Source organism: Furipterus horrens, unplaced genomic scaffold (assembly GCF_987537825.1).
Source record: "Furipterus horrens unplaced genomic scaffold, mFurHor1.1.pri manual_scaffold_5, whole genome shotgun sequence".
Classification (NCBI taxonomy): domain Eukaryota; kingdom Metazoa; phylum Chordata; class Mammalia; order Chiroptera; family Furipteridae; genus Furipterus; species Furipterus horrens.
This window is the reverse complement of record NW_028327175.1, coordinates 136,461,498-136,474,740: the sequence shown is the minus strand read 5'-3', so window position 1 is coordinate 136,474,740 and position 13,243 is coordinate 136,461,498. Positions and strand designations below refer to the sequence as shown.

The 13,243-nt window shown below is 42.1% G+C and overlaps 1 protein-coding gene across 1 annotated transcript in view; it reads right to left on the bottom strand.

The window, feature by feature from the left end:
- The window catches only part of BLNK (B cell linker), a 50,851-nt gene extending 41,248 nt beyond the window's left edge, over positions 1-9,603 (bottom strand). Inside the window, exons 1-2 of the mRNA XM_090277920.1 lie at positions 9,542-9,603; positions 6,040-6,089 (exon numbers count right to left, since the gene is read on the bottom strand). Coding sequence (XP_090134046.1) covers positions 6,040-6,089; positions 9,542-9,594 — 103 coding nt within the window. The 5' untranslated portion in view covers positions 9,595-9,603. The remainder of the gene's footprint in view (positions 1-6,039; positions 6,090-9,541) is intronic.
- Positions 9,604-13,243: the final 3,640 nt, after the last annotated feature.

Below are 13,243 nucleotides of genomic sequence, written 5' to 3'. Positions count from 1 at the left end.
GGAAAACTCTGATTCCAAAAAACCTCCGCTGCCTTGCGGCATACCTCTTCAGGGGAAAGGCTAAGGGAGTAAACCCCGACAGAAAATCCGGAGCCGGAGTCCCTAAGGCGGTTTGACGTAGTCAACACCGGCAACTCCTGCGGCGCACCTGAACCCAAGCTGTATCGACTCCGTCTTTCCCTTGGACCCTTCAGCTGCGAAGAGAGGGGGGGTCTGTTGCATGGGCAACAGCAGACCCCCCATATCACCCTGCCCAGGCTCTGTAGCTTCAGCGTCATCACAAGATGTCGATTCAACATGGGAGGAGACAGATACCATGTCACTCCTGAGTCGGACTGCACAGCCATTCTCGGCGGTGCAGATAGACTCTTAAGAAGCTACACCATCGTCTCTCGAGACGGACGGCTGCCGCCGCCGCCTTAATTCTCATAATAACCTGAAGGATTGGTAATCTTAGTTTTAGATAAGGGATCTGAGGATTGGAGAAGTTACAAGAATTTTCTTGATTCCCACAGTGCTTAAGGGACAAAGCCAGGATTCCACCCCAGGCCAAAAGGACGCCAAAGTTCAAGGTCTTCTCACTGAGACACTCTGTGTAATATTAACAAAAGACCTAAAGTCTAGGAGAACAGTTGTGTATTAGATAGTCCAGGGTGGTGTGAAATGTCCTAAAAAGTGTCCCAGCAGCTGGAATCATGACCAGGTGCTGGGTAAGTTCCAGAAGGGTGCACTAGTGAGGGCTGAGAGGCTGCATGACGCTTTGTGTCAAAGGTGGAATTGAATCGGACCCTGAAGGACCAGTGGGACTTGAGTGAGAGAATGGAGATGAAGGTGGGCTTGCGTGTCAGCCCCAGAAGCAGAGCGTAGCTGAGGGATGGGAGGCAGCATCCATAAGGCACAGATGTGCACAGAATGAATGACCTGCCCTGGAGAGTCACAGGAGAATACGCCAAGAAGGAAAAACAAAGCTAGATTTATTACCAGCCAAGGGGATGTTCCAGCCACAGTGGACACTGGTCCCAGTGACAAGCTGGAGATGGGGAGGCTGACAAGGATGGTGATTAAGTAACTCAGCCATGAAGAGATGAAGGCTGAACCAGACTAGGGAGGGGAAGGGCTGGCTGGAAGGACAGCAAAGGACTCTGTGGAGTGATCTTGATTGAAGGGGTGAAGGGAGGGGATGAAATCAGCCTTTAGGTTCTGGGTCATCAGGAGCCCTGGGACCGGGGGTAGTGCTGGTGACATCTCAGCCATGGGCTTTGAAGGGTACACTTCATAGCTGCATGTCGGACACATGGCCTCAGTTGTGGCTTTGATTCCACTCCGGTGCTACTCTGAGCCACTGGGCCCTTCTATTTCTCCTCCTTCAGAGCTGGTAGCAGGATGCAGGGACCAATGGGGAGACTGCAGTGGGATGTAAGAAGGAAAGAAGGAAGGCAGGTGAACAAGGTGGGGTGGTGGGAAAAAATTCAGGGAAGGAACAGAAAATAGAACTAGAGAGGTTGCAGGAAGGCTGTGAGTGGGCAGTCTCTCTAGGTCCACCCTGAGAGGAGAAAGGAGTGTGACTTAGTGTGAGGAGCTGAGACCAAGGCCCAGATCCAGCCTGGCTAGGAGAGGTGATTGAGCCAAAATAGATCTTAGAAATTCCCTTTTTTGGTATGTTTATTCATTCCCCCCAAGGCCCTATTAACAGGGGGTGGGTACGTGTGCATAAGTGGGGGACATAGTCCTGGCTTAGCCATCACCTGGCTGTGAGACTTTGCCTCTCTGGTCTCCGGTTATCCCTAACAGGAAAAGCTTGGATTGGGTGACCTTCCATGACTTTCTAGGCTATAAAATACCATTCAGTCCAAGTTTCATTATTTTCTGCTTAGTTTCATGAGGCAGGACTGATGTGGAACCAGCTCTCCCTGTGTAGACTTTGTTGGTGTCACCAGTTAGAGTATAAAGAGGAGATGGAAAACCAGGTGCATGCTGGCTTCACTAGGGACACCAGGGCATGGGGCAAAAGCAGGGTCACACTTCACTTCTTTTGTGGACAAAAGGTTATTATGCATATCTGTGGCAATTATTTACCCAAGAACACCAACCCCACCCAACCCCGGTCACTTTCTCTGCCTCACTCCTGCCATTGCCCTGCTCTGCCCCACCTCTGTCCTTGCTCTGCTCTTCCCTGCAGGGCATCAGTGGTGGGAGGGGAACGTGGGCCTCCAGGGGACACCCAAGCAGCCCCTGGATAGCAGAGCCCAGGCAGACAAGGCCTCATTCTGTTCTGACCCCTGCGGGCTTTGTGCAGTGACCAGTGGGGCTTCAGCAATGACCTCAGCAGACTCTGGGATCACCATGTCTAGTCTCCCCTCCCACCCCCACCCCCACCCTGCCTCCTGAGCCAGACCTCAGACTTCAAAGAGGCTGTTCAACTATGAAAGCACAGGAAGCGGAAAGCAGGTTCTGGTATTAATGTTAGAGGCTCTGGACCTTTTGAATAGTAAGAAATTCCCCAGCAAAGTGTAGCCATCTCAGCTTGGTCAAGGAGGAACACTGGAATGAGAGCCTGGGGTGGGTTTCCTGTCGTGGCTGCAAGTAACCTTGGCCATGTCACTTCATGCTCCTGGAATGCATTTTCTTCCTCTGGGAAACCAAGGTAGTCATTTCTGCATAATGGTGCTAGTGGGAGAATAAAGGAGCTAATGTCTGTAAAGAGCTTAGATTAACACCCAGAACAGCAAATACAACATGTTTTGGATATCTTCCCTTCCTGAATACCAGCTGCTTGGGCATAAGACATTCTGCTCAGTGGGCCGTGAGGTCCCTTCGGGCAGTGATTGGCATGTCTGAACTGAAAGCAGCAGGCTCCGTCCTGGCCTGATCTGCATCTGGAGGAGATCCAGGCCTCCATTCTCTGCCTAATTCAAACTTTGTCCTACTCTCTTAAGGAGCGGGGACTGTGGGTACTCTCCTACTAACCGCTGGGAGGCGCTGGTCCTTTCTATCCTCTGCTTTCTGAAGATCACCATCACCAAGGTCAACACACTTCCTTGGCTAGAGGGTGGGGAAGCCACGTGCTTCTGAGACTGGAAAAAGGACATCATTCCAGCATCTGGAAGAGACACAGGTCTCCAGGGAGCACCTGACTGGCCTCTGGGGCTCTGGAGGTCTGATGGGCTAAGGCCTCGCAGCACCGGCACCTTCCAGGACCTCTGAACCTCTGGGTTCAGAAGGAGCTGTCAGGACTGGTTTCTGAGGCCCTGGGCTTTCAACTGCTCAGGGTCCCCAAGGCTCAGGGGAAGCAGCTGGAAATGCTTCTAGGACATGAGTTGGGGGTTGGGTGAGAATGATAAGGGAGGTACTAACTGCAGGTGGTGATGGTGGTTTTGCCGGAAGGACCTTTTCTGGGGACCAGGTGTCAGAGCAGTGGAGAGTAGGCAAGGCCCTTTTGGTTTGGTGAAGCAATAGGATGAATTTCTGAGATCCTGGAACTTCAATGGATTTGTCTTTCAGTTCAGGAGCAGCAGTAAGGATACAGTTGGTGGTTTATAGCAGGGCTTCTCAAGTTTTAATATACATTTAAACCCCCCAGAGTTCAAATGCAAAATTCTGATCCCTTAGCTCTAGGGTGGGACAGAGATTCTGCATTTCTGACAAGCTCCCAGGTAATGCTGATGCTGTGCACTAGGGATTGCACTTTAAGTAGCAAAGGCTTAGAAGACCCAGCTGAGTCCCAAGACAGATTAAGTACAAACTGGAAGCTGCAACTTCCTAAAGCCAAGGAAGGTTAGGAGAAGCTTGCTTCATCACTGGGCCCCGGGCTCCAAAGATTTGTGGTTCTGTGAGTTTCTAGTATTAGCATTGGCAGGAACTTGACAGAGCTTCTAGTTCAGTTCCTGTGTGACATAGTATATACTAGATAAGGAGAAGAGAGTGCATTCGCCAGGGTTACACAGCCTTGTGGTTACACATTGAAGGACCTTTTAGGCAGGTTCAGTGGTTTGCTATTTCTTTTGTTGATCATGTAAAGCCATGAGAACATTTAAACAAAGGTATTTCAGAACAACTCTCTGGTGGAGACTGAAAGGACCACATGGGATTAGGAATTAAGGGGACTACTTAAAGGCTTTGTACAGACGAGCAGTCTGATAACAGGGGTCGAGCTGTAGCTATGTGAATAGAGGGAGACAAACATATTTGAGAGACACTTAAAAGCTAGAATTAATAGGATTTAGAGATTAATGTTTTGTGGAGGAAGAATCAACGATGATCCCTGGTGTGTGTGGGTTAGGCAAAAAGATGAATAAATGCTGAATACCACCTGATTTTTGCCCAAGTAAAAACATACAAGAAAAGGAGGGGCCTGGGTGAGGGAATGAGCAAGAAGATGGTTGAACATGAGGGGATGCTCAGGAGACGTCCACCCTGAAGTCAGATATATCAGTCTACCTAGGTTTCTGAGAATTGCTCCTGAGCTCCTAACATTGGTATCTAGCATCTCCAATGCTGTTGGTTCTACAAAATGGCAAATGTTCCTGCTCATTCCCAGAACTCTAGTTAAAATATCACCTCCTTAGAGAGGCCTTCCAGGACTACCTAAGTTGTTTCCCCATCTCACAGTGATTCCCTGTCACTGCACCTGCCGTTTTCCTTCATAGCAGGGACCAAGTTGGGTAATTTATATTTATCTGTTAACATTCTCATTTATTATCTGACTCCCCATTAGTCCTTGAGCACCTTAAAGTCAGGGACTATATTTTTTTCCCCACTTCGTATCTAGCCCAGTGAGGATCACAAAGGACACATTTGTGTGATATTGGCTGAGTGGATCATGGTACGTGTAGAACAGCTGAAGCACCAGGAGATGTTTATTCTAGAAAAGAAAACATGCAAATGACCTAACTTCTTAATTCTATCTTTGAAGTTACACCAAAGTTACACTGTTTCTACTTTCTTTAATATTTAAAGGCTTGCACTGTGTCACCATCAGGACAGACTATGGAAACCACAAGGAAATGAATCATATCTATATCCTTCCAGGGCTGCCTATCCCGGACTGCACCAGACAGGTTTGGGAGGTCATCACAGGAGATGTCCAAACGGAGAGTGGTCCTTGTTTGCGGTACATGGTGGTGGGGTAGATTTGAGCACTGTATTGGATGTTAGACTATATAATCTCTGGGGCTCCTTTCAAACATGACACTCCATGATTTCATAATTTTTCCATCAAACCTTGGATACTTAACAGATATAGTCTGCTTTGTTTTCTTTTTTAGAATTTGGACAGAAAAATGAGGATTTTAGTTTGTTTATTTATTTATTTATTTAACTGAAAGCTGTATGGATCTGTCCATATCCAAGAAGCCTTTACATTTGAGCCAATTAGAAACACATTTTAGACCAGTCCTCTCAAGGTGTCTGTTCTAGAAAATTAAAGTATGTTGCATAATTTACTTTGCTCACCACTGCCATAAAAACTACCAATTTCAAGACTAACCTAGTCTTCCCTGACAAAATTGACCCTAGCTGGAATGGTGTTGTAGGGTTAAATTCAGAGAGCATTGAGTAACCATGTGCTGTCAATAATTTATTCCCACCCACCCACTGGCTCGCCTTTTCAGATATTCATTTTAGCAGTTCTTGATCCAGGAAGTCTTCCTTTCCCACTTCCTCCACATCCTCCCCCGCAGATTAAATTAGATACGGCTGTAGAACTTTGTGCTTCCTGATCACACTGAATTGTAATTACTTTTAACACCTATCTTCCCTTCTGAACTATAAATTCTGTAAGTGTAGGGCTATATCTGTCTTGTTTAGCACTGTATTTCTACCCAAGACCTTGTATATGCCTGGCACATGGAAGACGCTTAATAAATGTTTGGTAAGTAGATGAGTAGATGGATGGTTGAATGGATGGATGGATGGATGGGATTTGGTCATTCTTACAATTAGGATGGGCACCTTTTGTTTTCATATGAGTAGAACCTAGTTCCCTTTTTAAAAGGTAAATGTAAACATTAAATTGAATCCAAGTATTAGCAATACTCTTACCAGAGGCATAGTCCCTTCGAGGAACACTTGGAGGTGCTTTGACTTTCAGCCTGTAGGTAACAACCATTAAACAGATGGTCAGTGGGTAAGACAACTATCATCAAGGCCCATAATATAAGCAGATATAGAGACAATAGATGGATAACTAATAGAATAATGGCTTCTTTTTGACCCATCTCATTGAAAGGCTAAACACATTGAAAATGTACCGAAGCCATCAACCAGAGGTTTCCCACCTCTTCCCATCTCCCCAGTGCACAATGTAGCTGTGACTTGGCAAAGGTAAAACCAAGTGGAGAAAAGGCTTCGCAAGGCAGAGCGCTAGTAAGCACTGAACCCAGAGGTTCAAGGAAGAGAAATGATAAATGTTGATTGGTTGATAGGAAGGTAAGGGAAGATGTACTCTATGCTAATAAATAATTTAATAAATGCCTTACGAGGAAAAATTAGTTACAATGAGCACTTTAGTTGTAGGGTAGATTGAAATTATTTTTGTGCCAGTAAAAACTGACAAATAAGTGAACAGTGAGTATTTCTAGGTTGGGGATTTCTAGGTTGTGAAACTTCGCTTGTTTAGAAGTTGAACGGTTTCAAGCACTTCCAAAACTACTGTAGGATCTTTATATGCAAATAAAATGTTCTGAATATTCACAATCCTCCCCCACTCATTAAAGAAGAAAATTAAAATTACATTTAAAAAAAGTGTCCCAGTTTTTAGGCTTTTTATAAGTACTGGCAACACCTTCCCTTCCATTATTTGAAATGGGTAAGGTTTATAGTAAGTTATTATTTTTAGTAATAGTTACCAATTTTTTTAAAGAATGATTTACTTAATTAAAACATTAAATATATAAATGAAACCTATATCTGCTAGACTTTATTTACTAAAATATTGCATTCTTTAGAAGCAGCATATAAGGTAATCATTAGATACAAAACATATTTCATTTCTTTGGAGAAAAAAAGCAGTTTAGAAATTCATGTTTGATTACAAAAAAACAAGACTTATAATCCAGAATTGTAATGTTACAAAAATAACAATATTTATATTTGTAGGAAATTCTGCTTTCTGTTTTCCCAAAGGCTCTCATTCTATTATTTCATTCAATTCTCAGAGCAAGACAGCAGGGTGTGACGGGAAGTTACAATCATTAGATCTATGCTAAGTGCTGAAGAGAGATTAACAAAGGTATTGTAGGGAAGAAAAACAAAGACAGAACTGGGTCTGGTGCCAGGTCTATTCAAGGACCAGTAAAATTTCAAAAAAAAGCACAAACCAACTATTACCCATTCTTGTAATCACTTCATAAATGAAAAGGATATTTTAATACCCCCCAAATGTATGAAGGTCATCATCTCAGAATAAAGGACAAACCCAAGAAAGGACTGTTGGTCACTGAACACTGACCAGGAACAGAAGACGGGACCTGGCCTGGCAGCCAGCAGCTGCACACCAACCCCCAGCACTTCAAGGTCCTTATTTTCTCATTTGGCCATGGACCAGTGACAACTATGTCATGGTCTTGTGTAAAGAAACCAGTGTATTCAACCGTGCTTCCTTCTTTCAATGTGGCACCTGTTGCCTGACTATGAGTGAGAGCTAAGAATTGCATGTCACTTAGAACCAAAGAGCCGCTGACTGTAGCAGCCATATTTTGCAAGCTGAGAAGAAACACAATTTATCAAGTGCATTTAGGGACAATGGGTATAATGGAAAAAAAATTGTCTGGGAAAATTTCAGCCCCACGGCTGCTGTAAGTATGACTGACCATGGAATAGACATTTCACAGAGGCTTCATACTATTGAGAAAACTAGTGTATTGTAACCTGGCAACTGTGCAATAATCTAACATTGCTAGTGATTAAACCAATGCCTGGCAGGGTTCTCTCATTTCAATGAGATTTTGAAATAATAAATGAAAGCAATCACACACCTCTCCCAATCCCAGGACATACCATGAAGAGGAATTCTCTTCCTCTACGAGATGACTATTGCTCCACAAGCAGTAGATCATTGTAACTATTTTGTGATGATCACTTATACATATTGAGTCTCATTTATCTTTTACAGTCTGAAAACACTACAAAAAGTGATTCCTTACTTTTAAGTTTAGCAAAGACCAAAAAAGAATGAAGATACTCTGTTTTGAAGTAAAGAGAAATGAACTTTCATACATTATCAGTGGTACAACATTTTTGGAAAGCAATTTTCTAATATCAATAAAAAATTCAAGGGCACAAATCCTTCCACCCAGAACTTTCATTTCAGGAATTTAGATTTCTGGTATACTCAAAGACTGCAAAGGATATTTATTGAAATATTATTTGTGACAGTTAAATTGAAATAAATGCCTCCCAAATTTCAATTTTATCTAAAGTGATATTACCAAATTGCCCCCCAAAAATGCTGTGCCAGTTTAAACTCTCATCCCCCCTTTAAAAATTGTCCAACAATATATAGTTGAATAAATGAACAATAATACATTTATAGTAGACTATTAATCAGCTGTTTAAAAGGAAATTATCGTTTATTTTCACATACCAACAAAAAAAGTTGTCCATGATATAGCATTAAGTAAAATCACCAAACAAAGCAAGTTGGTAGAATGGTTTATGTAGTATGATACCATTCATGATGAAAATGTATGTATGTATAGGTATGTGTATAGCTATGTCAGTGTATGTATGTGTGTGTGTGTGTAAGCATATATGTATACCAAACTCACATGACAACACCCATTTCTGGGGAGTGGGTTAAAGTGGGGATATGAAGAAGTAGGAGGTTTTGACTTTATACAGCTCTGAAACGCCTTGATTCCCTCCTCTCCCCATGAATCTGTGTTACTTTCTTTAAAGAACCAACAAACAAACTTAAAAACTTAATAATATAATATTTCCCCCTTTCTCTTAATTTAGATTTTGGTGTCAAATGCAAGTATGTACAATTTTATGTATAATTTTTATTCTCTTTTTTAAAAGTTTAAGAGTTTTTGGTGTGCAGGAAGATTTAGAATTTTAACTTTTCCTCTCCAAGTGCCAATTGGAAACAACATCGAAGATAATAACTGAAAAAGCAAAAGTTAAAATATAGAAAACAGGTATGGCATCCTAAAGAAGCTAGGGCTGTGTTCTTGGCCTTTCTTCTGGATTTTTCCAGCCATGTCCTGTTGGCCCTTAGCTAAATGGTTTTGGAAGCTGATTGTCCTGCTTCAATAAACATCATTTTGACATTTGATCAGCACTTCAAGTGGCATTGCTCACCTTCTGAGCAGTGAGGGGGAAAAGCAAAGTGCCCTGAAAACCATCCCATTCACTCACCATGTTTCCTGAATGTGGATCTGAGTACCGTGAACTCTAGCATTGAGTAAGAAAGGGTTATATGCTAAAGAGGTTGCAACTCCTCTCTCTGGTGACAGAAAACTTAGTTTTCCTCCCCTAGCATAGGCTGGCATGAAATGTTATTCATGTAAGTGCTCATATGGTGCTATGAAGTCTAACTTACTTTTTTATTTTGTTCATTATTCCCCCTTCATTGTTCTTAATATCGTGGACCATCTTTTGAAGTTGCCTATAAGAAACAAAATTAAACATAAACTATTAATAACTAGATTGATTTTAAAAAATCTTCTAGCCTTCTTGAAGAGAGAGAGAGGATCCTAGAGAAAGGGAGAGAGAGAGAGAGAAAGAGAGAGAGAAACACCCTATAATAAACCTCCAAAGAGCATGAATTATATTGTGTTTATTTAATATAATTAATATTAATTATATTTAATTAAGGTGACCATCTGCAAAGGGAAAAGGTGACTGATTCCATGATTCTATAAGGAACGTGGTCGTTGGGCCACGTGCCCATCTGTTGGATGTCTGTCTCAGCTGGCTGTGGGGAGGAATTCTGATTCCCAGATCTGCTGGTTCTGAGGAGACATGTGAAGCCAAAGCCCTCTGACCGTGTCAGAAGCCTCACTGTTCATCACTTACTGTCCTTCGAGAACCTATATTGCAAGGATAGAGCTACCTTGAAGCACACAGTATAGGTTGAAATCAGGCCCAAGATTTTTATTGGGGGGGTTAACTTTACTAAGTAGAAGCTGGAAAAACTGTCATTTACAAATTGCACGCATAGAGAATCTGTAAAGAAAATGATTAGTGAATCTGACTGCAGCGATATTTGAAACTCCTGTAGAACAAAAAGCAACATGCACAAAATCAAAAGATAAATGACATGCTGGAAGAAATATCTGCAAATAATAATAACTACTACAATTTTTAATTTACAAAGAAACCTTACAACTCAGTAAAAAAGATTAACAATTCAATGGGAAAATGAGCAAAGGATGTGAACACATAGCTAACAGAAAAGAAAAACAAGTGTTCAACAGACTGATGAAAAGATATTTAACATTTCATATAGTTAAAGAAATCTAAATCAAACAATGAGATATGTTCTGCTTACCAGACTGGCAGAACTTAACATCTATGATAATACTCACAGTTAATGAGGGTATGAGAATACAGATATTCTTGGAAATGTAAACTATTATACTTGGTATCTGTCAAAATTTACAACATCCTTGCCATTTGACCCAGAAATTCCACTGCTAGGAATTACCTTATGAATATAGTCATAAAACTATACCATTACATAGATACCCACATTATATACATGTAAGCATCAGATAATAACCCTAATCCTTTCTGCCTCCCCCTAGAAAACATGGAAACAACCTAAACACCCATCAATCACTAAAAAGAAAATAGTTAAATAAACTTTGATAAAACTATACAATGAAATAACACAAACCTTTAAAAAAAAATCTGTATTATCGATGTATAAAAATCCCCAAGAAATGGTAAGTTAAACAAAAATGAAAAGGAGGAGAAAAAAAGAAGGAAGGGACAGTGCAGGATAGTGTACAGCGTACACTTTTTGTGGGGGGAAAAGGACATATGCATGCATATATGCTAGTATGTACATAACTCTTTAGAAAGGCATGCAAGAGGCCATCAAAGGGTTTTCTCCAGGCCAATTTCACACAAATTAGAAAAAGATTCCCCTTTTCTCTGGGTGGACACTGCCCTGTGGCAGGGTGCACAGCTTGGCAAATAGATGAGGGGATTTCAGCCCCTATCAGTCCTCACAGCTGAATAGTGAGGATCAGTGGCTCGAGGTGGGGGAGGGGGCTTCTACTTTATAAAAGGGAAACTTTTACTTTATAATGAAAAATTTTCTATATTATTTGAATCTTTATAGCATGACTTTAGTATATATTCCTTTTATTATATGTTTTAAATACATACATAGAGAAAAATGTTAACAAGGTTGAAGTATAGAACCATGTTTTGATTTCTTCCTAATAATTAGCTGAATAATTCTGCCCTGGAAGACTAGGACATTTGAATTCAGCTTTCAGGCAAGCCTTTCCGCTGTTCTGAGAAAACTATTTGATTGAGTTCTTCAGTTAACAAAATGTAAAGATCGAACACTGCCATTGTACCTGGAGATTTCTCTGATTCTGGCAGCTAGGCCTTCTGTTAGGTAACACGAAGAATAGTGCACAATTTAGCTTAGCATAGGTCTATGAAACCCTGCTGGTTGGGGGGAATCTGGGAGAAATACTCTCTGGCTCTGTAGGATTTAGAATGCACATGCTGCACAGCTTTTTGTTGTGGATGGAGCAGTTTAGAGGATGAGAAGACAGCGTGTCAGAGGATCTCTCTACCTGGCAGGGCCAAATAACCAACCTATGCTGATGTTCGGCCGTAGTTGTTTACTGGGGCCGTCGGGCACCAAGGTGGTAGGGTGAGATAGACATTTCTACTCTTCATCATCTTGGAAAAAAGGAGATTCTCAGGAAAGAAATGGGCACTTAAACTGCGATTTTAGGGAGCTCTTTCTCCTTCTAAGTCTAATGACCATTGGGAGCTGGAGTCCTGAAGAACATATACAATCCTGAGGAATATTCAATGGTGGGGACTTGGGGGAGGGGTAGAGGGGGTGACACAGTGACCCTGAACTTGAGGCTGGGTCTAAGCCTCAGCTCTGAGAACAGCCGTACCCAGCGCCATCCCTAGCCATTTTCAAGGAGACAATTCCTCTCTATTGTCCCTGAATACTCAGTAGTGTCCCATCAGTATTGCAGCCTGGCCTCAGTCGGGCTGTGGGGAAGGGTGTGTTCCATTGGCAAGGAGGGGTGGAGCACAGAGAAGGGGCAGGCTGGAGGGCAGAGTAGAAGGACAAGGGAGACCTTTTTTAGGATATCCTTAGGGCTGCATCTCGGGGAATCATCTCCATAACTAGGGACCCACCAAGGGGCCTAACTTCGGGTGTGGGTAAGGGTTGGTGCCAAGTTGTAATCAGGGTAACAAAGGAAATCTGATCATATTTTATATCCCTAGTTAGGGAGGCTGGCCACATTGATCCCATACACGTGAACCTAGTAAAGCAGCAGGCTCAGCAGCAGAGAAAAGAATGGAGTGAAAGAAAAGGGGACCACAGAGGGTCCCCCGAGCTGGACCCTTGAGTTGCCTTAGAACCCTACAATAGTCTAGAATTTGCTCACATATGTGCTACATCAACCCCTTCCTCCTTTTCCTGAGGAACTATAGAGAATTTCTGAGATACAGGAATTAAAAACAAGAGGTCTGGGAGTGGAGAGAAAGAAATTGAGAGAGAGAGGTGGAAATACATTGATTGGGAGGAAATATAATTCCAAATGAAGATCAGAGGTCAGCTGTGGGTGGAAGCTGACTGACTGAATGGAGTGTCTTCAGCCTAAGGTGATGCTTAACCAGGTTGAAGGGAAGAATGAGCCAGAGTAAAGGATCCTATTAGAAGTTTGTCAAGAGTTGGACACAGGACCTGTAATAGGGATCCAGGGGCTGATTATATAAATGACTTTGCTGTAGGTGTAGAAAAACATGTAAATTGTTGCCAAAGAGTTTAATGTTAATTTTTTAATTTGCTCAACTTGGTATCTGATGCTTCTTGGCATTTAATTTTCATTATCTTATTAAGTTTATTATAATTATAGTCAGTTGTTAAAGTGCTAAAGTGTTTCATAAACTATATGTTTTGTGTTTAAATGCTTTCTTCTCTTTCTGCATCTTGTTCATACTAATCGTGATGTCCACCAAGTGTTCAGTTATAGCTGCCAAACTCGTTACCTGGTAAAGCAGTGTCCCCCAAACCAAAAGATGTGGGGAT